The following is a 24,943-nucleotide window of genomic DNA, read 5'->3' as shown; positions in this document are numbered from 1 at the left end:
ACTAAACAACATAATAAAGACAACAGCACGCCGAGGAGCAGACGGTCATGTGTTCTGTTTCTTTTTTCTGTCCGTCCTGCAAACAGGCCCTAATGTTGGACAAGACAGCTTCACTACCTCAAAAATAAAATGAAGAATCAATCCTCAAAAATGTTTCTTCATTTTCTACTTCAACACAGCTCATTCTGTGACATAATCAAACGATAATGCAAAGAGGGGATTGTATTTTTGTTTTCACATAATTTAATTCTAGTCAGCATTTTCAGGGGGGAGCCCTGGCGATGACGTCAGTGCTCACTCAGTGTGGCCGGCCTCGTAGCTTCCTGTTTGCGGGCAAGGTGCTTTGCTACGATGTGCGCTTTGGAGGACGCTTTGGTGCAGTCCGTCCCGCCCTTCTCCCGGTAGAACTGTGTCACCCAGTAAAGGAGCAACTTTGGGACGGTTTGTGAGCTGGCGGAGGCGGCCTTTGAATGCAGACATGCTGCAGTCCTGGGAAACCGTGTAATTAATCATCTGAATTTGTGTTTCCAGTCGTGTCCAGACAAAATAAAGGCTGATCTTATTGCCACATGTTTACGTGCAGCCAAGATGCTGGCCGCACAGATTTGAACTACATCCAAGGCTAAATGTTAGCACACATTGGCCTAATTCTAACCCTTCTTTTGGGTACGTTCGGCCAAGACAAAGCATTTTTTTTTAAATTTTAAGCAAACAGGCACTTAATAATAATAATCTTTTTAATAATATCATTTTCATGCTGATAAAATTCAGCTTTATGTGTCTTTTAAACCCCAGGATGTAAAATACACATTTAACACAGGTGCCTGGATTCAGTCAAGAGTTGGATGAATGATAATTTTCTCCGACTAAATGAAGCCAAAACTGAGGTCCTAGTCTGTGCTCCTGACAGTTGCCTCCCCCAGATAGTCCAGAGGTTCGGTCCACTTGCTTCCTCTATCAAGCCGTCTGTCAGGAACCTTGGGGTGACCCTCGACCCGGTTTTATCCCTTGACTCTCATGTTGGGTCACTTGTTCGGTCTTATTTTTATCATCTTAAAAACATTGCAAAACTGAGTCCAATTGTGTCGCGTTCTGAGATGGAGATGCTAGTTCACCTTTTTTATATCTTCTCATCTTGATTATCGTAACTCCATCTTCACATGTTTAAGCAAAACATCCCTAGAACGGCTCTAGGTTGTCCAGAACGCTACTTCAAGGGTTTTAACCAATTCATCCAAGTTTTCGCACGTCTCCCCGTTATTAATCCAGCTGCACCATGTTTTACTGTGAAGCACTTTGTGATTTTTATCTTGAAAGGTGCTATACAAATAAAGATTATTATTGTATTATAATTAATCATAACAATAATAAAAACTCGTTTAGAAGATCATCTCCTGCTGCTTCCACTGGTTTTCCTGTTTGAAGACAGCTGCAGCCTCCATCACAGCTCGAGCACAGACTTCGCCATGCTGAACTTTCCAGCTTCTGACAAAACACTCTTCCATTCTTGCTTTGTCCCTCTTTTTCCAGCACCAAATACACACAGTAGTGACGGACAAAGAAGTGCGAGCTCTGACGTCATCGCCCCGCCTCCCCCCTGGAACTGCTGACTGGAAATAAATGATGCACTGAAAACCCCTCACCTACATCGTTTTCATTTCACCGTGGCAAGCTTTTCTTTTTTTTCCTGCGGAGCGCGTTAATTCAAATCGATCTTTCAGGAGGGTTGAAAAGTGGCAGCATTTCCGGAGGTGGGCGGGGTCACGCTAACAGCGCTGCGTGAAAGGACCCTTTCCTTATGGCCCCATGGGGGGGAACGTGAGAAGAGATTGTCACTCAAACCACATTTTTATTTCAAATCCCAAAAAATACAAACACACAGCAGATCAAGTGCTTGTTGATGTCACACTCCGGCTCCCACTGACCGACCCCTGTAGATGAACGATGGACTCACTCCTTCTGATACCCACAGGGCTTTGCTTCTCTGAAGGGTTATAACCTTTATTCACCTTTATGTGGACTGAAGTGACGGACATTGAGTTTGATCCTCCAACTCTTTGTCTGGTGCTTTGACTTGACCAAAAATCAGCAGAAATGTGTATGTAAGTCGTGTAAATGTCAAACATATTTGTGGCTCTGAGTTCTGTTTCTACAGATTTAACCCTTGTGCTGTCTTAGATGACCCCCCCCCCCCCCCTTACATTGACGTGTTCTCCCTGCCATGACAAAGGTGGATAAAGGTGGAAAGATTTCATGTAATCCATGGACACCAGTGAAGATCACAAATCATTGAAGAAAAAAGGTTCAGAGCGCTGTCTAGTGGGTCTAGATGACCCAATTCCCAATGGTAAAGTGCCTAGGATAGCACAAGGGTTAACCAAGAAAGTAACTTACAAGTTCCGGTAATGTAGTAGTCCTGAAATGCATTACAACTCTAGGGTGCTAATGTTACAAGATGAGGGATTACTTATAAATCACAGGTGATCAGTGGTGTATTCCAGTTTGGGAGGTAGCTTGTTTAGCCCTGATTTTTGTTTCTTTTTTTGCTTTGATGAACAATGTGCAGCTCTGGAATCAGGGATTGTTTTCTTTTACGGAAGCATGTTTGTGTTGACGGGGTTAAAGACGGTCCACGTTTGGACTCCTTCAGTGCCGCCGACAGGACCTCACACAGGGATGAAGCTTTCACAGCTTTCACAGCATTCTAGGTGGCTTTCTGTCAAAATACCACTCCGTAAGTCAGTAAGCTCTTAAGTAAATATTTTAGTTTGAATGTGTAAATGCAGGCTTGGATTTACACTCATCCATTATTGGATTAACAAGCTCAACACAGAAATCCCCTCACTGGAGCTGAGAACAAATTCAAAACTCTTGGAGACATTTTTCTTGAAAACTTAAAGACTTTTTAAAAATTCTGTGGACCTTTGCTATTTGTCCAGATGTCATTGCACAGTGTGCATGCTCTGTCATTGTGCTATTTATCCTGTAGTTTTTGAATCTGTCTAAATGGTTTACTTGTAGTCTTAAAAATATTGTTTTTAATGATAATTTTCAGGAACAGGTGTCTGAGAAGGCAGGACGCTCAGATCACATCCTGTCCGCTGAATCCTCTCCAGGGCTTTCAGACTGATGCTACAATGGGCTCTTGAGGAGAACAGCTTCAGTAAGCTCTCTATGTTTATGCAGTCTTGTGTTAAGCTGGGTCTGCATTTAGCATTGGGATGCAGTTTGGGTTGGAATGATCCAGTTTGGAGCGGTGAGCCCTGACTCTGGTCAGGTTTTTTCTTGACTTGTCAGCCACTCTGCAAACGTGGCGTCTTGCTTGTATGAGGCTTTTTTTTTTTTTGGTCATGAATTCAACCAAAAACCCAAACAGTCGCACCAAACATAAACGTAAACATTTCGTTTCTGGATTTACCTGTTAAAAAGGAACAGAATCAAAGATTTTGTCCGAAACACCAGGATTCAATAGAAACATTATACATACATACTGTATGTGAATTTAAAAAAACCTAAATTGTCGTAAAATCTTATCAGTGTGAAAACTTTAAAAGTTGCTGCGGAGGCCATGCTGGCTGCCTCTCCTCGCTTGTATGGACATCACCTTTTCTTTGAGCTCAACCATTGGAAATGAAGTGAGTCCTGAAGGACAACCACGTGAGACGACCTTCCACGAAGACGTCCGTCTTTATTTATGCATTCAATTTAGATCAGAAAGGAACATTTTCCAATGACATGCCTGACACGCACGCAGACATCAACCGGCAGCACATCCTCCTGCATCCATGCAAACCTTCTCCACCATGTTTCTCATTATAAACTGGTCCAGGCGAGTTCTAGACAATTAACACTTAGTCCCCCGTCTGCTGCATAACCAAAACCGTGGAGCCCGGGGACTATAAAATGATGGCAAAATGGAGCAAAAACACCAAAACGTCGGCGAGTGAAAGACCGAGGAGGAACTTGAAGAAAGAGATGGCTCAGATGGGAACCAGAGGACAACTTCTCGCTCTCTTGACAGGTGTTTGTGGTTCACTGTTTTGTTCTTAAACCCGATCGTGTGATTTGAGTAGAAAGAACAAATCAAACCTAGCAAAGACTGGAAAACTTCTCAATTTTTCAACAACCAATCCAGGTTGATTGTTTTTTTGGTTTGTCTCTTCCCATAGACAGTTATGCATGTTTTTATTTCATAATTTAAATCAAAGAGGCAGACTGGGATGGTTTGAAAATGTCCAGAGGAGAGACGGGGAGAATGCTGAGTCTATAGAGGTATCGAGGAAGACCAAAGAGGAGGTTTCAGTGAAGGAAAACATGAAGGTAGCTGGTGTTACAGGAGAGGATGCAGAAGACAGGGTTAGATGGAGGAAGCTGATTGGCTGTGGCGACCCCTTAAGGGAGAATTTTTTAGTAATCAGGGTATGAGATACTCGTGAATGTTTAGCCTGAATCAAAGCAGCTTCTTCTTGTTCTTGCTGCTGAAGTTCTGTGCTCGGCGCTGATGTGTAAAGCCGTGGACATCCCTGACCTGCTGGACCGGGCCTCCCAGCGCTCCGACAAGCTGCACTCACTCAGCAACATGTTGGCCCTGGAGCTGGTCAGTACCTGTACACGTGCGTTAGTGTTTCCACACATCAAAAAACAACTCGCTCTGCCAAATGTGATGAGAAATCTTCCGTTTGTCTCAAGGAGTCGGATTTACCAACCATAGGCCGCGTGACGATGCCCCGTCCGGCCATGTGCCACACCTCCTCTCTGTTGACACCCAACGACAAAGAGCAGGCTCTACAAGTGTCGGTCAGTTACACTTATTTTCTACACTTTGTCCATGAATCCATGTTTATGCTGAGGTAAACAGCAGGAGTAAGGAGAAAAAAGATGACGGCTCACCAAAGTAGACATGTGGTATAACAAGAGATGATGCCGTTTTCTTCTTTTTATCTTAAACCTTTCAGAGGGCAGAACATTAGCTGCACTGGGAGGATCCTGTGTGGCACAGGGCATCTTTTATTTTGAAAGGAAGCTATACTAGCTTGTGTGAAAAGTAAAAAACAATTTCACATTTGAAGAAAATGCTAGTTTCTTTATATATTTCATTTTTTTATTCATGTCAAAAAAAGAAATATAGTTCATATTTATTATAAAAGAAACAATGTAATTAATGCAAAGCAGTATCAAAATGTCCTGAAGGGTAAAATAAGATTTTTTTGCCTCCAACTAGGTTTTGATGAGTAAGAAATGGGCCCAAATGGCTTTTTTTTTTACTGTGAAAGGTTCCAGATTCTTGGTTTAACCTCTTAAAGAGGATGATTTTGCTCCTATTGTTTAGGAGTCCACCCTGATGTCCTTGGCACGCTCGCTGCTCAAAGCCTGGCAGTATCCCGTGGGGGTCCTGTCCAACTCTGCAAACTCGCTGCCTCACCAATCCAAGGGCAGCATTTCCAACAAGCTCCAGGAGCTGCAGGAGCATTCCAGGAACCTGGAGGATGGTCTTGATGTTCTGTCCGGCAAGGTGCACAAACCAGAAGAGTTTCACAGCTTGTTTTGCTCAAAAGCTTCAATCTTGTAGTCTAACAATAACTTCCTCTGCCCCATTTTTGGCTCAGATGGGTCCCGCAGCGCAGATCCTCTCCACGCTGCCCTACAGAGGAGGCAGCGATCTGGGTCAGGACAAGATGTCCAAACTAATTAACTTTAATTTCCTGCTGTCTTGTCTCCGCCGGGACTCCCACAAGATCGACAGTTTCCTGAAAGTCCTGCGTTGCCGTGCAGCAAACATGCAGCCCAATCTGTGCTAAAGTCCCTTCCTGGGAGGATTTTCTTATCCTGCCTGCCAGAAATCGATTAGAACATCACCTACAAGGTCTTAAATGAGGTTTTATTCTAAAGGCAACTGGAAGGCATGATAAGCTTTCAGAGGAGGGGGAAAAGGAGGAGATAAAAGCTCATCTGCATTATTTCTGTAGTTTTAGAAAAAAATGGTTAGAAATTAACATTACAACTACCGCTGCTTCCAACAATTATGATACTAAAAAGCAATGAAAACTTTGATTAAAGGGAACGGACTGATAGAGACAGAGGGACATTTTGGATCATGGCCTTCCGTAATGAAGCACTTCTACTGATCCAAATGTTTCCTGGTCTGACACTGTGGGCCGGCTTCGGCGTGGTCATCAGCTGATACCTGTCTGACCGGAGTCACCGCTCCTCCTTTTGTCCGTCTTTTGAACATCATTCTCTCACAGTTAAGCGGCTAAAGACGCTTTGCAGCAGCAAGCAGGGATGCAGGGCTTCTTCTTTTTCTTTTTCCTTCCAAAATCCTTGATCCATGAACCGATGCAGCGTTTGCACTTTAAATCGAATTATACCTTAAAAGGCCTTTCAATGGAAATGTTTCCTTTAAATCTGTTTATCAATAAAAAATGGTTTCTTGCACAATCAGATTCAGAAATCTCTTTAAACATGTGTTTTTACTTCATTTCACTAAATGAAAGTATTGGTTCTAATGACATAATTGACCAGGGAATGAATGGATGGATGGATGGATGGATGGATGGATGGATGGATGGATGGATGGATGGATGGGTGGGTGGATGGATGGATGGATGGATGGATGGGTGGGTGGATGGATGGATGGACAGACATTATGTACTTTAGTAGTAAAAAATTGATGCAGTCCCAGACGGGGGGGGGGTCCCATTCATGGTTCCTGAGGAGGTCGTGAACAAACTGAACTTGCTGAACATTCAGACTTCTGTGCCAAAATATTATTGTTCAAATGTAACAGGTCCTCTTCATTTAGGAGTGTGGGGTGCGTCTCCCTTGGAGGGCCCTGGTTCGTGCCTGGGGTTGGGGTGGGGGGATGTTCAGAACTCCTGGGTGGTGGTGGGCAGCTTATCTGGGGCTGGTGGGGGTGTCTCCAACGGAATGGGCCCCACTCTAGGCCCCCTGGTACGGTGGGAGGGAGGGCTGTTTTCTGGCTGGCTTCCATCATCCACAACATTAGAAAACCAAAACTCACCAGAGCACAGGTGCCAGCTCACCTCTGCACGGATAATACACCTGATGAAATGGAATGTTTGAAGTGTCTGTTTGTGTGTACAGGTATCTGTGTGTGTGAGCTGCACATCACACGTGTTGACATGTTTGTGGATGAAGATTTTTGGAGCCAACAGGAATGTTTATAATTTTAGTGTGTCTGTAGACAGGCCCCGTCCCTTCGGCTGACATCTACACCTGACAGTGATGATGATAAACCTCCAGTAACTTGTAGCAATGTGATTCTACCCCCCTCCCAACACACTTCTTTATTCATCCTCCAACTTCTTTAACCCCCTTTTTTCCCCTTTCTTTTGTGCCCATCTCCAACATTCCATTCTCTCCTTTTCTGTCCGGTCCAACAACAAACTTACACAAGCATATAACTATATTTGCCTCACATACAAACAGGATTTTCTGCAAAGACACACCTCATGTGTCAGAGGATTTAGAGCCCCACCATTGTAACAAGAAAATACATCCAACACCTTTAGCTCTGATCTGTTTGCTCCGTTGCTGGACAGGAACAAAAAAAAAACACTCATAAGTAAAATAAATACACATTTTATGAAGACTATTTTAAAATGTTGATGGTTTATTAATACAATACATTGACAGACCATTTCCTTTGTAAAAACAATCTTTCAAAAACAATGACGTGGCACGTGACACGTGGTCTGTAATCTAGTGAGCGTTAATGGACACTGGTTTTTCACAGAAACCTGTGTCATTTCCAGGACACTCGATTTTGAGATTAAAGATTCGGACAGCGCTACAAAATGGCAAATGGACTATATGGCGCACTATGCTGTGCACTATATAGTGAGTACTGAAGGAACTCTGAAAGGGCCAAAGTTTCTTTTGTTGTGTGTTTTTAAATTTGATCAGCTACTGATGGTGCCCTGGTTTTAGGGCACCTCAGATCCGGGCCGCAGGAAGTTGCGCTCCGCCCGTGGAGGTGGCGCTTATAGCTTTGTGCTCAGACAGCCGCGCACACTAGAAGCTTCAGCCCGGGAACCTGACACCCATCAGCCACGCTCGCCATCTAATCCTGTCTAAATGCGTCTGTTGGAGGTGATCCTTCACTCCTCTTCGGGGATGAAGAGCAAACCCCCGCAGGCGGACGCGCCTCGGCGGGTGGAGCCGCACAGTTTCGAGGTGTCGGTGAAGCAGCTGAACGACCTGCTGACGGACGACAGCGGCTTTTACAGCTGGCCCACCAAACACTTCCATGAGGTTTACCCCAGGATCTACATCGGGAATGCGTGAGTCCATCATTTAGCAGAATCCAACAGAGGTCAAAAATACAACAACTGAATGCTTTTCTGCTCGGTTTGAGTCGTTTTGTTGATGAGCTGATCTGGAAGACGCGCGCGCCCTTGACAGATGAATCCATCAGTGCTGCGCCACATTCCGCCCTTTCCTCCGCCCCCTTCCTATGATTTAGCGCTTCTCTTTGGGTCTGTGCGTGATCACTTTTCTCTGAACCCCTTCTTTAATTTGATAAACAATACAGACACAAAGATGTCTGGAGGAGCTCATCTGCTAAAAATAGCTCTCTTGTAATATGACTCCAAAATGAGAAGTGCATTAAAAAAAATAAAAACCTCCAAACTCAAGCTTTGTTTTCTTATGACACCAACATGGGTTTTTGTGTAAACCGGATTATGTTTGTGTCTGATGAAGTAAAAAAAATGTAGAAAAACGTTTCTTTTTCATCGAGATGAACTGGACTTCAAGTCTTCTTCCGCTCATCCAGGTGGCTTCATGGACTCCGCCCACATTTGTGTCCTCCAGGTGGGACGCCCACGTGCCTGCAGTTGGAGGACTCAAAGAGAAACCAAGCACCTCTACTTCTTTTTAATCCCCTCTGTCCTCATCACAGGGCCATAGGTGGCGTGGCGAGTTTGGGTTTTCTCAGGACCTAATGAGACAATGTCTGATCTGGCCAGCTATTTTGTCATTTTATCCATATCCTTGACAAACTGTTTTTTCCCTTGTGCCATCTTAGATTCTGGATTAGGCTTCTTCCTGCTTTTTTGGCTGATCGAACACCAGACAAAACTCATTAATGAAACGTTCAAAAGGAAGGTGAGTAATGGGATTGACTGCCAGAAAAGCTTGGGCCCACTGCAGGGCTTTATTTCTCAGGGAGTTGACGATAAGAGTGATTTTGCTGGAATCAGAATGGTAGTACCTGGGAGCTTGTTGAAACAGAAGTTGACACTGGAGGAGAAATCCGCCGCATGCTTCTACTTCACCGTAGAATGGTTCTGGTTGCAGGCGGAAATTTTCCAGGGTCGGAACGGGAGCGGAAGTTTGGCCGGAAGTAGGTAGCGTTGCTGTGGTGACGGAGTGAAACATTTGTCCGGGTAAATTGATTGTTTGCGTCATACCATTGAGCCGTGACAGTAGGTCTTCTTGAATCTTAGTCATCCGAGTAATGGCGGTGGAGTGGAGTTCCAGAAAGGTTCTTTGTTGATTTACTGCATGGCGGAGTCCTTCTGGGTCAGGAGTTTGGCCAGTTCGTTCTGTCATGACTTGAAGGATTGACAGACCCAGACGCTGAAACCCAGAGAGAGGACGAAGATAGGTGAAAGGTAAGAAATGGGTTTTATTTTCCTTCCAGGAAAGTTGGTGTGACTTGGTGGGCAGCTGGAGAGGAAAGCGGCTTGTGGCGTGGCTGGAGGTAAAAGCGCGGCTTGGCAAAGCTTGAGGGTTCCACCGGACTGCTGGAGAACTCGAGCTGACATCCACACTGGGGACTCTTGGAGGCTGGAATCCTGAGACAGAGAGAGGCAGGTTAAGCACAAGGCCAGACTTAAACAAGAAAACATGAACTAGACTTGAGACCAGGTAGAGTCACCATAGAGGGTAACGAACTGGCGTTGGCTAATGGGTCTGGATCTCCTTAAGAGCAGAGCAGGTGATGAGGTGAATTGGTCCCAGCTGGTGGAGTCAGGAGCAGAGCAGTAGGGGGAGGGGGAGGAGACTGACAGGCACCATAACAGATTTAAGGTCAAGATGCTACAACTCAACTTCAAGACATCGTTAGAAATGCTTTTCCTTGATGCTTCTCAGTTCTTAGTTCAGCTTCTGCTTCAGAGTGAAGGTTATTTGCGGCATTTCGATGTTTGGCACATTGGTAAAAGTGTGTCTTTATCCAAACGATTGCGTAACATTGACCCCCTAACCGTTGCTGCTGTGGAGAGACTGTAATGTTGATTTATGGATTTATGGAAGGAGAAGCTTTTCTAGAACTGTCTTGTTTACCTCATTGTGGTGTGGCCTCCTGGTTCACTGCAAAAACAGGCCCCGTAGAAATAAGTCAATCATTTTTATCCATTGACAGATTTTCTTTAATAAGTAAAATAAAATCTGCCAGTGGGGTAAAAAGTATGGTTTTACCAAGAATTCTGATTTAAAAAATACAATTCTAGTCACTAAGATGTGTTTTCGTAAGATAATTTTGCTACTGGAAAACATAATTGATTAGATAATTTTTTTTGCTTGACAGAAAATTAGCACATCTTTTACTTTTTGAAAATTCAGTTTTTGCTGTTTCTCCTCACTTTCCTTAAAAACGTTGATCTCCCAAACTGTGAAGGAAGCAGTGCCCCAGTTATTTACCTTTATTTCCCCACTGCACACGTGTATGTTACCATCCAGAGCGTGTGCTAAATTCTGCAGTCTGAATCACTTTTGTAGTCGATCACCTGCAAATATGTGCAGTCTGTGAGCGTGCACACCATTTCACACTTTCCATTTGGCTGTAAATGCTGCTGTCAACTAAACAGTAAATTTGTGAATCATTTAATCCAAAGTCGGTCAACAGCTGCTGGATGTTTAGATGTTTCTGTTGAAGTTATTTCAGAGGAAATATAAAAGTCGTTTGTGTCTTTTACAGGCAGATGAAATCAGAAGTCATGCAAAGACACGATCGCTCTGTCAGGCGTGGACGACCTGCTTTTCTGCAAATTAAATGTATTTATTTATTTAACCCTTGTGCTATCTTAGATGACCCCCCCTTACATTGACGTGTTCTCCCTACCATGACAAAGGTGGATAAAGGTGAAAAGATTTCATGTAATCCATGAACACCAGTGGAGATCACAAATCATTGAAGAAGAAAGGTTCAGTGCACTGTCTAGTGGGTCTAGATGACCCAACTCCCAATGGTAAAGTGCCTAGGATAGCACAAGGGTTAAAACTAGGCTTTAAAAGCTCTTTGTGGTGATTAAAAAGAAAACGTTTTGCTCATTCTTATGTAAGAATTCATCATTTTAGTGTTAAACGTTCCACCTGTGTTTTAGCAGAATCGTTTTTTATTTTAGATACTAAATTATTTTAGATAGAAATGGGGGGAAAAAGTCGATATTTAATCAAAATGTGTTTAATTGCAAAGTGAATTGTTAAGGCTAATTCAATTGATTTGTTGTTGTGGCAGTGAAACTCTGCCCTTCATTTATTTATAATCCAGCTAATAAATGGTGCTGGCCTTACATAAACAGTTCAGGGGGAATTTATAGGCAGTTTGTCATAAATAATGAAAGATTTTCATCAGACTAAACCCGTTGCTGGAGAATTTTCTAGACTTTTTTTTTTTTTTGCTGACTTCCAAATGGAGGAGATACATCTGGTTTGTTTTGAGCACAGTGAGAGTCAAGGATGCATAATTCAGGATGTTCCAGAGTTTTCCTGCTGCATGGATGTGCATTTAGGATGGAGCACACAGACTCATGCCTCTGTCCCGCTTTCACTGCGTTGCTCTGATGTTTGCTGCTATTTTTAGCTCCTTTGGTTTCAAAGGTTGCTTGGTGATGCAGCGGCCCCAGAAGCTTGCAGGAAAAATCCAAAGAACTGGGTCTTTCTACAGCTTTCTGCAGAACGGCCTGGAAGAATGGAGCTGATCTTCATGGACGGAGGAGTTTATGATGGGAGAATTTCATTTATTTATGTGTTCCCTTCATGAAAACTGTTGATTGTCAAATATGTTTACATGTTTGTTGTACAATATTGAGCATTTTCACGATTGGAAAGGAGCAAAATTGAAGAATACAAATCTTATAATGTCTGCTCCCTATTTTTTACATTTCTCACACCATCACCTGAGCCCAAATGCCGTAAATGTTGTATTTTTTTATTCCGAAATAAAAAATCGAATCATTATTGTTAACATTTAAGACAAACATGAACAAAAAATATTTTTTTTCTTTTCGAACTTTCATGAATAAACTTTAAAGGCAGGGTTATTTTGTTTTAAAAACAGAGTTTAGGTGAAAATATGGATGCGAGGAAAAAAACAAAATAATGTCAACATGACCTTTATTTCCCTCGTGGGTCCACTTCCTGTGCTGTCCGGTGTGGGCAGAAGAATTTCCTGGCGTGGATCGGGACAGCGTTCCTCAGCTGGAGCTGCTCTTCAGCTTCATGCCGTGCAAATAATTGATAAGCGCCGTCTCAGTTTTCAGATGTCAGATTTCTAACTTTTTGCCCGCCTTCCTCAGCAACTTTGTCCAGGCAGCTGATCCTAACGTCCTCTACTAGCTAAGGTCAGTCCAGGTTTGAGGCAGGTCATCATAAACTTGGAGTAGAATCAGTCCACAAATGTATTCTGAGGCCAAGAATGAGTATTTATTTCATCATATTTCATTTTTAGTTCTGCAACTGTTTTATTTTGAGCCTCCCTTACGCTCCACAAAGCTTTTTGTGTCCCCCCTGATTATTAACCTAAACTTCCATCGATTTAAAGGTTCACTTTTTCCTCCTCTTTGTCTGGATCAGGTTTGTGGCGACCAACGTGTTGCGCCTGAAGCGCATCGGCATCACCCACATCCTGAACGCGGCGGAAGGAAACTCCTTCATGCACGTCAACACCAGCTCCCAGTTCTACGCCGGCACGGGCATCGTGTACCACGGTGTGCCGGCCAGCGACACCGACCACTTTGACATCAGCGTTTACTTCCAAGAAGCTGCGGAGTTCATCGAGACGGCGCTGAGATCCAAGAACGGAAAAGGTCAGAGGGGACGAAAATGGACAGCAGACAGTTTGGAAACGTACATTTTAGGGGGTTTCCTGCTCGACACAAATGTAAATGTCAATTTCTAGACTAATTGATGACACGTGTTCATAATAGTGATAATATTAAGGTCAAGCAGCTTTTACTCAAACATTTGCAAAGAGGAAACTCTGGGATCGGAGGTGAAGTCTGTTTTCTGAGCCAATGGTTAGGATTTCAACTCTAAACCTAAAAGGAGATTTAAGTCTGTTTATAAATGACTGCAAGGATTTTTATCATGGATTTATTCCTTTGTGTTGCTACTCAGTCTGCTGGAAGGACTTCCATGACCTCCATGACCTTTATAACCAGGGCTGCTGCTAAACTAAAGCAGTTTGAAAGTAATGGCTCTCAGAGGTCTTAGACGGAACAAGAATCCTGATAATTAAGAGAAACGAATACTTAATGGCTTCAAAAGTGAACTGTGTATGAATCAGACCCCATCGTTTCACAGCAGAGGCAGCGTGCATGTTTGAATGAACCGTTGAAATTCACATGTAAACAGATTTAGATGAGTCTTCAACAAAAAACAAAAGTCAGTTTTTATAGATAAATAAATCAATATGCCTTTAAATAAACTTCTTAAAAATGATATTATGTACAAATGAATTTCTTAGCTGATTATAAAATCTATTGTTTTATGGATTTTTTTAAAAACAAGCAGCTTTAACTGATTTTCACTTAAGCAAAACTGTTGACATGAATTTCAAATGTCGAGGAGTCTGTGGCTTCACCAGGAAAGTCTCACATGACCCAGGAATGGGTGGCCCAAAGATCAAGTTTCTGGGATCAGTTTATTATTTTTTAGGATTTGTTTTCCCCTCAAATCTTTCATGGATTTTCAAACATGTTTTTTGGAACTTTCTATGTCTTTCCTTTTCATTTTGTTACACACACCACCGTTTATAAATGAATAAAAGAAAACCAATCTCATTTAGCAAAAATGTTAACGTGAGGAAAAAATCAATTACCAGTATTTAAAAAAAAAAAAAAGAAGTTATAAGTTTTGGTTTTTACATTTGCAATTTGGGCAGAAAAATGACAGAACCAACAGCACCTTTGCCTGCCGGGCTTTTCGCTCAACTGCACGTTTGCCGTCCTGCAGGCAGAGTCTACGTTCACTGCAGGGAAGGCTACAGCCGCTCGCCAACTCTGGTCATCGCCTACTTGATGCTCTACAAAAAGATGGACGTGTACAGCGCTCTGGCCACGGTGCGGCAGAAGAGGGAGATCGGACCCAACGACGGATTCCTGCGTCGGCTTTGCCAGCTGAACCAGAGGCTGGTGGCCGAGGGGAAGCTGTGGAACGAGTGAAGGTCGCAGGAGGGTCAGGTGACCTGGGATAGAAGGAAAGGAAATCTGAAGTGAAGTTCAACTCAGAAGTGAAGGAACATTCCTGGAAAACAGAGAGTCAGAGTAGAGATACACCACACATGTATTTGGGCTCCAAAGTGCATAAAAGCTTAATTCCACTGTCTCCTCACCTGAATGACCTTAAAGAAAGGAGATCAGCCCACATCTCTTAATATGGATTCAAAACCTGATCCTAAACAATCAGATTTTTCCTGAATTCTCTCCTTCTTTTTCTCCATTTGTCTTAAAAGAATTTTATAAAAACGTCCAGGTGACTCCAGAGAGGCTTTGCCGGAGATCAGGCGTAACTGGAGCCTTTTATATTTCCTGAAAGTTTTGCACAGAACAGGTTTTATTCTGGGAAGGAAATGTTTACATAAACATTCAGTGATGGAAAAGCGAGGTTGCTGCAGGAGCTCCAGTATGGTTCTGTCCTGCAAACACTGCCAAACGTCTCTCCACAGACACTCAACATTTTAGGACACGGTTGTATATGTGATCTCTATTTTAACCACACAGTATTTGACCTGTGCTGCTCACATTTCTTGACTCTGAAGTATTTCTGTCTGCAGTTTGGTGTCATTTGTACTTGAATAGAAAGACACGCCTTCCATTGTGTATAGAGATTTTGTTTTTATTAAAGCTCATTTAAAACAGGCAAAGTCAGTTAGTTATAAGAGTAATACGCTTGGAATTAAATGGAAATAATATTAATATTTGCTCTTAACTTAAAGTGAGATGTTGTTACTCAGCTTAACTCAAACCTTTCCATCATTAAAGTCCCACTCCGATCATCTCCTGATCTATTTTCAAAGCCTTCCCAATGGTCTTTTAGTTATGATGATGCAGTTTTAGCCAAAATCCGCAAACCTGTCATTTTCGAGGACATATTTTCAGCAGAGCGACAGTAGGTCATTAGAAAACCACGTCTGAGTTGTGGGTGGAAATGTTGGCGCAAAGTAAGCCTGTCACCCATCTGGTTACACTCTTTCCTGCTAGCTTACAGCCCCTCACACCCCCAACATAACATTAGCGGCAGCAACATTTATTTGGCAGCAACGTTTATTTGTACAGTTTAGATCCAGATTCCAGCTCAGATGAGGAGAAAACAAAGACGTTCATGGATCTATTTGTCTGACATTGGATGATCAGAATGGAGCGGAGCAGGAAGCTTGTGGCCCGCCCAGAGTATTTACTACGATTGGAATAAAGAAATCCTCAAAAATGCAGTTTTAATCTTTCATTTTCTTTATATATGTCCTCCATCACAAGTAAAATGGCCACAAGAGTATGTTAAAAACAGCATTTTCATCGGAGTGGGTCTTTGACTTTATAGTACAAAACAAGAAAAAAAAAGTATTCTTTATTTGTGAAAATCTTTTTGCCAGAATGTACCAGTAATTAATAAAAACACTCATGTTTAAAGAGGCAACACCGCCTAAATCTGATGAATGAAATGTACATATGAAAACGACTTGTTCACGGACACAAGTGGATTGTGAACCTTAACACTGCCAGAGGAAAAATAGACAAACATCTGTGTCTGCTTTGCACACATGCTTGTGTTTACATGAATGTGTTTTTGTATTGCATGCCTTTTCATGACGATGAGCCAAAGTGTTGCTTGGTGTGCACACAGCTGCTGCATCTTCAGGGTTTCATCCGTGTGCCTGTACCTTGTCACATGCGTCGCTTACTAAGCTGTGATGTTGCCTGAGAGAGGTCAAGTCTTTCACAGAGTCTCAGTGATTTTAACACTGCTGCTGTGTTAAAGTGCACTTTATCTAACTAAACCTGTGATTGTGATTCTTTCAGACATTCAATAATAAAGTCTACAAAAGTGATAAATTGTGTTTTTATTTAATTTGATCATGAAGCAGTGGGTCAAAGTACAGTTTTTGCCTTTTTTTAGGATGATTTAGGATGATTTTGATTTTGTGGTTCCCTGCTGACTTGAGAGATTTAACTTTAGCAACTGTAAAATCGTGCTGCCATTCCTGTTTGCGTCCAGCAGAGGGAGCTGTTGTGATCTGCACTTCCTGACACAGACTCCGTTTTTTTTGACACAGACTTAAATCAAACTGTACCCTTTTCAGTTTCTTTAAGTTTTTGAGTTTTTTCTTTTCTATTTATTATATTTTGAAAAGTTAAAAAAATTTAAATCTGGAATCACATCTTTTGTTTATTGTAAAGTGAAACCATTTATGATAACTACCAGTTAGATGATAGACACTTTATCTACATTGCTGTTTTCATTTAAACCTGATAACTATTCTAAACTGTTATGGATTAAACTTTAATCTCTTTTATTTGTTCTCAAAGGCACCACAAGGGGGCGCTACAGCACTTTAATTTTCAATTTCACTTTAGTCTCAGATGATTCTTTTTTATTCACCAATAAAAAACAGCTTTTATGAACATTGGTTTGCTTGTTTTTATACAGTTTAGTCGTGGTTTATCCTCAGAACTTTTCGGTAACTGTTTTGGGGGCATTTTATTTTCTAATGTAGGAATTGTGGGAAACTGCCACATCCCATGGGTTTTAAATGATGCAGCTTGTCTCTGTCTCTTGTGATATCTTTACCCCTGAAGTGACGCAAGTATATGTCTATAAGGGGGGGGGGGGGGGTCTCTTACATAACTGTGTAAATGAGTAAGTGGAGGATGGAGCAAATGCATCTTCCAGCTGTTTGTGAGAAAACAGAAATATATATATTTTTGGTCTTATTTTGAAAGGGAATGTGAGTTCCACAGCCTTGACAGCTGTTCAAAACTTGAGACACATTTTCAAATATGTGAAGTTTCAAAGCTTTTTTTTTCTTCTTCTAGGAAATCTGATCAAATCCTGGGTTGTGTGTCTTTCTGATGAAAAAAAAAGGAGAACAATGGTTCATTTATGAGACCCTAAGCATGTGCTTTTCTCGTGATCCAGAAAAAGATGATGAGAACATGAGCAGCATCCCAGCGCTCTCTTCTATTATTAGGGACTCGCTTCCAGCACTTTTCCTTTGGTTGAGGGGAAAAATCTGTAATGGATGTCCTGGCCTGTCAATCTGCCTGTGGACGGGGGCTATGAGTGTGTCTCGCTCAAACACACACTACACACTACACACACACACACACTGTCTGTCTGGGTTGAGGGAGATCTGGATGGGCGAATGGTGAAACTGCCAACTGTTACATCATCTCCTCCACATGGAGTCTGGGATGACATTGTTTCTCCGGCTTTAACGAGTTTCAGAGTTAGAAATAATTCATTGCTGTGTTTTTGACGTGGAGCTCCCTGGACGGCTCATTAAAAGCTGATGTGAGCGTCTTTCATCAGTCAGACGTGAGCTCAAGAAGAGACTTCTAAACTTGATGCCAGTCCAGCTGATTGATGCAAAAGATTCTCTTTTAAACCCTTTTTTCCCCCCTGTTGTCTGCATGGCAGCTGAAGGGTTTGACTGTCCGACCCTGAAAACATCTGTCGGGTTTGTAGACGGAGCAATGACATGTGGGCACCAGGAGGCAAAGCAGCTCAGAGGCGGCATCACCTCAGACACCAGCCGGCTGATAGTGACAGAGCAGAACCGACCTGGATCTCCCAAACCCCAGACATGTGGGACGATTCCAACGTCTTTCCGTCTTCACCACCAGATAAAAAAAGAGTTGTGTTCTAGAGAATCAGAACAATAAGCTTCCAGCCTGGATGTTTGCTGTGTCCTCCCAGTGCCAGGAGATCAACAAGGATTTAGAAGAAGTTAAAGTTACAAAACATTTAAAAGATGAACCCTTGAACTTTAAAGAAAAATATTGGTGGTATTTTTTACTCGCCTAAGTTAATAAGCATCAGAAAACCATTGATAACTGTTTTCTTGGTGGGGTTGTTAAAGGGTTAAAAGTCATTTTGAGCAAAAAAGAAAAAAAAATCTTTCAGAAAAGAAAAGAAAAAAGTCAAAATACCCAAAACCAGTGAATGGAAGGGAAAAAAAAACCTTCAATGTCAACAGAAATCCTTGATAAATGGGTTTGTTTCTGCAGACTTTACATTTCCCCACACATTTTCTCTGTATCTCTGAGGAAACTAAAATGTTCTGCAGCCTCAGAAAAGTTTGTTGAGTACATTTTACAAACACATTCTCTAAAATTACAACAGAGTTTTAGGGCCAGTTGACAAACACATTTTTTGTTTTAAATCACGACTTTAAATCTTGTAAATTTACGAGAAAACTATAAAAACTTTTAAACTACGTGAATAAAGTCATATATGTTTGACTTTAAAAGTCTCAGGTCAAATTATTGACTTTTTTCCGTGTTTTAAAGTAGTAAATTAATGTCTTTAAAAGTCGTGAATCTGTAACTGTAAAACCCATAAATTACCGTAACAAAAAAAAACCCAGCAAGGTTGTTTGTGTAGCTGTCTTTCCAGGTTCGGTGTCGGTAAAGCTGAGTTTCATCTGTAAAATAAGGAGCTGAGAGACACGTTTGGGTGTGAAGGACCAATACTTTATTTTCATTTTTATTCACATATCCAGAAGTCCATTTGTCTCATCACGTCATGTGACTGTCAGGGGCTCAAGGAACACCAAAGGGGATTAAAAATAGTGTTACATACGCCCCCTCCTCCAAATAAAAACGTCCCGTTTCCACATAAAACAACAAAGATGAATGAAAATATTCTGTGATCTTAGCATTAGAACGTTGAAAATGTTAAAAAGTGCTCCTCTTCCTCAGACGGAAGCGTCACACAAACGTAGAGATCTGGTCTTTGGAGGAAGAAAGGATTCAAGTGGACATCTGCAGGGACACCGACGTCTTCATCAACGGCTGCAGAGATCCTGCAAACCACCCATCAATAAATAAAACAGGAATAAATTATAAATCAAACAAATGAGCTTCCAAGCATTTGGAACAACATTCAGCTCACCTCCTCTACTAAGTTTAGTCGCTCTGCTCTGCTGCTGCGCGGTGTTCACCTGCTGCTCTGTCTGCTCACCTCCACTTCAATTTAAAGCCGTAAATTGATGGGATTTGAAGTTGTTAATTTATGACTTTTAATCTGTTTTTTTTTTTTTTTCGCTGGCCCTAAAACTCCGTCATATTGTTGTCGAATGATCTGCTGGACAAAGAAACAAACTTGTGAACAATGGTACCTGAGAAACTTCAATGTGCTGGAAATGACAGAAACAATACTACATAAAACACAAAACAAAACATTGTAGGACAGCTCATGCACTCTGAGAATACTTTAAGCTTTTAAGACCCGAGCCAATACTTACTACTACTGTGGTAATTAATATACCCCAAAATGTGATCCATCCATGCATGTGGATTCCAGGTCTGAAAACAGGCATGTCCAAAGTCAAATTTTTATCATCCTGTTTTCATAAAATGTAACAATACACCCCCCCCCCCCCCCCCAGCCCTTTTTAAGAACTGTGTACGGCTCTTTTGATTGTGATTGGCTGAAAGCCGCTGTACACCCTAGGCAGTTCTATGCAAAAGGATGAAAGGTAAACCAACCAATAAATAGAAAAATAAATAAATATGAAGCTTATTTTTATATAATGTTATAACAAGGGTGCACCTCTTTGCAGAGGTGAAACTAAAAACGTGTAAACTGACCCCTAAACCTGGCTTCTGCTTTGACATTTAAAGTTATGAAGAAATTCAAGACGACTAAAATAAGTCTGTGACCGTCAAGGAGGAAAAGACAGACACCAGGTTTGAATAAAAAAAAAAACAGGCAATCAAACTGTGTCTCATGAAGACTTCATCTTCTGGGAAACACATGAATTCTGCCGTCTCAGGTGGAGCCAAACCAAAGTTGACTTTCACAAACCTGTGATTGTGTACTACCAAATTTTTGTTTTCTATAAAATCTGCCAAAACCTTTAGAAGTTCAAATTCAGCAGCATTTTAATCCGTTTTTTTTTGTTTTTTTTGCGATACATGGTTGCTCTAACTTTCCCCATCCATCATGTAAAGAAACGTGTGACAGTCATTCAGTGTTTGCAGCCTCTGGAATGATGCAGCTTCTGTGTTGTCAGAGGGATTTTCTGACAGGAAAGACGCTTCTTGAAGAGCCAAAATACAAAGCTTTCCATTCAATCTTTAACTTTAAAAATCCTTTTAGTTTCATCAGTTCAAAGTGCAAAAACGAAAGTTTAAAAATGTGAAAAAAGAGAAACAAACAGATGGTTAAACAAAGAACCTGACAGAGAAGATGAAAACCAGACTTCTAAACAAAACAGAGGTTTTTTTCCCTGTGCAACACTGTGTGCTACTTTTTATGAAAAGTCCTTTATAAATAAAGATTGATTGACAAAACGCAGATGATTTGTGAAAATTAATGTGACCAAAAGATTTAAAAAAAGACAAAAAAAAGGTTCTGTTGAAGGTGGTCATTGGACACATGCCTTTAGAAAATAACTTTAACAAGTCCTGCTAACTTTAGCGCCAGAGATGAGGCCAAAGTACGTTTAAAACATCCTAAAGAAGGGTCCCAATCCTGAATGGGTTCTTCTTTAATAATCTGGACTGACTTGAAAGTGTTTCCCAGGCTGCAGATAGAAGACAGAAGCATGGAGGCTTCCAGGTCATTTAACTTGATTTAACTTCTAGAAGAGAAATGAAAGCTGCCTTCTGGCTGGAGATAAAAAAGAAGACTCTCTTCATCGCTTTCTCAGAAAATAACTCTGCTCAATTCAAAACACTTTTAGAAAAGCACATAAGTCACACATCAGTTAACCGTTACAAAGATCCACATACAGTCCCAGATAAAGCATGGCGTTCTTCCAGTGCTCCATGCGATGGTGGCAGATGTAAGATCCTTCAGTTCAGTGTTCAGCCTCGCCTGAAGCCACGTCATGGCCGACGGTCCCGTCTTCTGTCGACCAATCCTCTTTGATGCTCCATTCCCCGCCCCCTCTGTCCGAGTCACACTTAACGAGGAGAAGGTCCATATGCAGCTTTGTGTGAAAGAGTTATGGCATATGTGAGTTTGAGAGAGAGAACAAAGCACAGAATGACTAGAACATCTATGTTAGACAAAAAAACACAAGTTAGTAGCATGACGTTCATGAAAAAGGTTGAGAAAAAGGGATTTTGAGGGGAAGGACACCTAATCCTTTCAAACATTGACTCCAGATGTCTGATCTTGTAGCAGCGTAACTCAAGGGGAAGCTCACAGAGACAGGGGTGGAGCCAAAAGGCACAGAGGCGGGCCCAACAGAGAAGAGTTTCTTATCTGCAGACGCCTTCTTGTACTGAACTCATCTTCTGTCTTCCGTTGGACTGATGGGGAATGAACATTGACAGACTTGTTTCCGTAATATTTCCTGGTAGACTGATTTTCTGATCCTCAACTCGACATCACTGCTCCGTTTTTTCGAGGCAGGAGAGCTGAAACTCAGCTCAGAGGTCAAGTAGTGACCCTCAACCTCCAATCTTCTTTATGACAAGGAAGAGTTAGACGTGAAGTGAGCACATCTGGCATTTCAGATGAGTAAACCACTATTATCATGTAATGTATCATTATCAGTAATATCACAGATTATCTCATTTCTTAGCACTAACACATGTTTAATACATGTTTATAACTCCTTTATATATATATATAATTAATATCATATTGTCTTTAAATCACCCAAACAGGAAGAGTCAAATAGCAGTTTTATTTATAAATATGTATCGTCCTACCGGACCGTATTCAGGATTTTAACTGAGTTTTCCGGCTCAGACTGTATCGCAAACCTGTACTAACTACATCTCCAGATGTACATTGATTTCACTCACCAGTACAAGAATGCCCTCAATACTAATCATACTATTTTTCCAACATCATTCATACCAGCTCCAAAAATCCAAAAACTTTGTTTTCTTCCATAAACAAAAAAGCCTAATGACAACTCTTCTTCATCTTTCCCCGTGGCCAAGTGCATCTCCTTCCTGTCCCATTTTCAATCCAAAATTGACACAATCTGCAGTTCCCTCACTCCCATTGCAGAAAATCCTCCTGAAACTTTGGCCCCTTCCTCCACTCTCCAGGTCAGCTCTGAATTCTCTCTAGTCTCCTCTGTGGAACTCAACAAGCTGCTGATAGGTATTAAAACCTCCACCTGCACTCTGGACCCCATTCCTTCATCCCCCGGTAGAGGTTTCTGTCCCATCATCTCTCCACTCATCACAATAATTATTATTATTCTCATTGAGATTAAAAACCTCTTTTGCAAGAGCGTCCTGGTCAAGAGGCAGCAGCACAACAATAACACACATTTCTCATTTACACTCACTCATTCAACATAAAAAGGCTGTCTTAAATAAAACATTTGCAGTTTGATGGCTTTGTTTCACGTTCATTTCAAAGTAATCTGAAAGAGTCCAGAGAAACCAACTCTTTCTGGAGTTCATTCCAAAGCGGTGCTGCAGTGAATCTAAAAGCCTTTTTCCCCATCTCTGGGCACAGCGAGCAGGAACATGTCCTGAGAGCGCAGGCTGGAGCTGCTGCTGCTCTTCAGTTCTATGAGCTGCTGGAGAAAAGGCGGTACCAACCCAAGAATCCATTTGTAAATCAAAAGGTACCAATATTTCACTTTGCGATGGGACAAGGAGGGCCAACCCACCCGAGCATGCAGAACACAGTGATCTGACCTTAACTCTGTTACAATTAACTCTTCACCCTCCTCTGGTACCATGCTCGTCTCTTAAGCTGGCAGCTAGAACCCCCATCCTGAAAAAACCTGGTCTTCACCCAGACAATATTGCAAATTTCTGCCCCATCTCCAACCTGCCATCTCTGTCCAAAATGCTTTAACGAGTGTGTCCCAGCTCAGATCTCATCTATACACAAATAATCAGTTTGAACCCTTTCAATCTGGCTTTCGGCAAAAACACAGCACTGAAACAAAGTGTCCAATGACATCCTCCTCTCCTGCGACTTGTCAGACAAGTTTGTCAGACAAAACCGAGTAGCGCTGTGGTTCAACGCTCAAACATGTTCTCTTAAACAAGTAACCCTTAAGTTAGAAAGAGAATGGCGTCGCTCCAGTTCAGAGTAGTCTTCGAATAACTGGAAACATAGCCTCTTAAATTATAAAAAAGCTTTGGATAGAGCTACACTCAAAAAAAGGAAATTACTGTCATGGTTTGAGTTTCTTTTGTATTGGTTTTTGCTTTCTGTCTTGTTCTGTCATGGTTTGGTTTTGTTTCCTGTTTTATTTTGAAAGGTCTTGTCTTGTCTTGTTTCTTGAGTTTTACTTCCTTTGGTCCCCATCAGCCCTGATCGTGTCCACCTGTGTCTTGTCTGCCCTGTCTGTATTTAAGTCTTGTCTTTGCCTTCCTCCTGTGCTGGTCCATTACCTTTTGTCATGGTGTTCATGTCTCCATGTTTTTGCCACACTCATGTTTCCATGTTTCATGCCTCGCCACGCCACAGTGAGTTTTTGTTTTGTTGTTGTCATCCTGCTCTGCAGCCCCTTTTGTTATAATTAAACCCTCTAGCCCTGAACCCGTTTGCCTCCCGCCTCTGCGTCTGGGTCCTACCGGCTCTCGAGCCTCCCGCACATGACAGAATGGACCAGCCAAATTTTTTGGACCCAGCAGAGCGGGACATGCGGCTTCTGGAGGCCTACTGCCAGGAAGCCGAGCATACGAAGTCTTTTTGGGTGTTTGACCAGGCCCAGTTTCCCTCATATGCCTGGAGTGGGAGCTCCCTGGACTTTACTGGGAGCCGGCTTGCCCTGAGGGGGGGTCGTCGTCGCCGCCACCGTCCCCGTCCACGTCCAGTGGTGGTCCCGGACGCACCACAACTTCGTCCAGTGGTGGTCCCGGACGCACCACAACCTCGTCCAGTGGTGGTCCCGGACGCACCACAAACTCGTCCAGTGGTGGTCCCGGACGTCCCCCGACCCCTCCAGGCTCCCAGGGGGGTGCCGCCTGCGCCCCGACCCGTTCCTGCTCCCAGGGGGGTGCCGCCTGCGCCCCGACCCGTTCCTGCTCCCAGGGGGGTGCCGCCTGCGCCCCGACCCGTTCCTGCTCCCACTGGCACGCCTGACCCGCCAGAGCTCGGCTCCACGCCTGACCCGCCAGAGCTCGGCTCCACGCCTGACCCGCCAGAGCTCGGCTCCACGCCTGACCCGCCAGAGCCCGGCTCCACGCCCGGCCCGCCAGAGCTTGACTGCTGGCCCGACCCGCCAGAGCTTGACTGCTGGCCCGACCCGCCAGAGCTTGACTGCTGGCCGGACCCGCCAGAGCCTGACTGCTGGCCGGACCCGCCAGAGCCTGACTGCTGGCCCGACCCGCCAGAGCCTGACTGCTGGCCGGACCCGCCAGAGCCTGACTGCTGGCCGGACCCGCCAGAGCCTGACTGCTGGCCGGACCCGCCAGAGCCTGACTGCTGGCCGGACCCGCCAGAGCCTGACTGCTGGCCGGACCCGCCAGAGCCTGACTGCTGGCCGGACCCGCCAGAGCCTGACTGCTGGCCCGACCCGCCAGAGCCTGACTGCTGGCCC

The 24,943-nt window shown here is 42.9% G+C and overlaps 2 protein-coding genes and 2 long non-coding RNA genes across 5 annotated transcripts; 2 read left to right on the top strand and 2 right to left on the bottom strand.

Annotated features, from left to right (window-relative positions):
• Positions 1 to 3,870: 3,870 nt before the first annotated feature.
• Positions 3,871 to 6,438, top strand: prl (prolactin). Its single transcript, XM_004071867.5, has 5 exons — positions 3,871 to 4,021; positions 4,485 to 4,597; positions 4,690 to 4,797; positions 5,330 to 5,512; positions 5,607 to 6,438. Exons 1-5 carry the CDS (start codon positions 3,904 to 3,906, stop codon positions 5,796 to 5,798), a joined length of 714 nt encoding a protein of 237 aa, XP_004071915.2. The 5' UTR covers positions 3,871 to 3,903; the 3' UTR covers positions 5,799 to 6,438.
• Positions 6,439 to 7,935: 1,497 nt separating this feature from the next.
• On the top strand, positions 7,936 to 16,298 carry LOC101172819 (dual specificity protein phosphatase 3). The gene is made up of 3 exons (XM_004071868.5): positions 7,936 to 8,303; positions 12,823 to 13,055; positions 14,203 to 16,298. Exons 1-3 carry the CDS (start codon positions 8,098 to 8,100, stop codon positions 14,409 to 14,411), a joined length of 648 nt encoding a protein of 215 aa, XP_004071916.1. The 5' UTR covers positions 7,936 to 8,097; the 3' UTR covers positions 14,412 to 16,298.
• Positions 9,160 to 12,829, bottom strand: LOC110015532 (uncharacterized). Its single transcript, XR_002290750.2, has 2 exons — positions 9,905 to 12,829; positions 9,160 to 9,821 (listed from the first exon to the last, which is right to left on the bottom strand). It is a non-coding gene; the product is annotated as an uncharacterized LOC110015532 (long non-coding RNA).
• Positions 16,299 to 18,838: 2,540 nt separating the features above from the next.
• LOC111947786 (uncharacterized) lies at positions 18,839 to 21,924 on the bottom strand. Of its 2 annotated transcripts, none has more exons than XR_002873723.2 (4): positions 21,204 to 21,924; positions 19,712 to 19,772; positions 19,360 to 19,548; positions 18,839 to 19,270 (listed from the first exon to the last, which is right to left on the bottom strand). It is a non-coding gene; the product is annotated as an uncharacterized LOC111947786 (long non-coding RNA). The 2 variants fall into 2 exon arrangements; XR_002873722.2 differs by having other exon boundaries at positions 18,840 to 19,270; positions 19,360 to 19,551; positions 21,204 to 21,923.
• Positions 21,925 to 24,943: the final 3,019 nt, after the last annotated feature.

The sequence above is a fragment of the Oryzias latipes genome, chromosome 8 (genome assembly GCF_053564925.1).
Source record: "Oryzias latipes strain Hd-rR chromosome 8, Olatipes_Hd-rR_3.1".
Classification (NCBI taxonomy): Eukaryota; Metazoa; Chordata; class Actinopteri; order Beloniformes; family Adrianichthyidae; genus Oryzias; species Oryzias latipes.
The sequence above is the reverse complement of the archived record's forward strand: the minus strand, read 5'-3'. Positions and strand labels throughout refer to the sequence as shown.

What these genes read in the sequence shown, in the direction of transcription:
- prl (XM_004071867.5), top strand. Translation starts at nt 3,904, where the DNA reads ATGATGGCAAAATGGAGCAAAAACACCAAAACGTCGGCGAGTGAAAGA. An exon ending in ACTTCTCGCTCTCTTGACAG is followed by an intron (nt 4,022 to 4,484) that starts GTGTTTGTGGTT and finishes TTGCTGCTGAAG; the next exon opens with TTCTGTGCTCGGCGCTGATG. An exon ending in ACATGTTGGCCCTGGAGCTG is followed by an intron (nt 4,598 to 4,689) that starts GTCAGTACCTGT and finishes GTTTGTCTCAAG; the next exon opens with GAGTCGGATTTACCAACCAT.
- LOC101172819 (XM_004071868.5), top strand. Translation starts at nt 8,098, where the DNA reads ATGCGTCTGTTGGAGGTGATCCTTCACTCCTCTTCGGGGATGAAGAGC. An exon ending in AGGATCTACATCGGGAATGC is followed by an intron (nt 8,304 to 12,822) that starts GTGAGTCCATCA and finishes TGTCTGGATCAG; the next exon opens with GTTTGTGGCGACCAACGTGT. An exon ending in GAGATCCAAGAACGGAAAAG is followed by an intron (nt 13,056 to 14,202) that starts GTCAGAGGGGAC and finishes GCCGTCCTGCAG; the next exon opens with GCAGAGTCTACGTTCACTGC.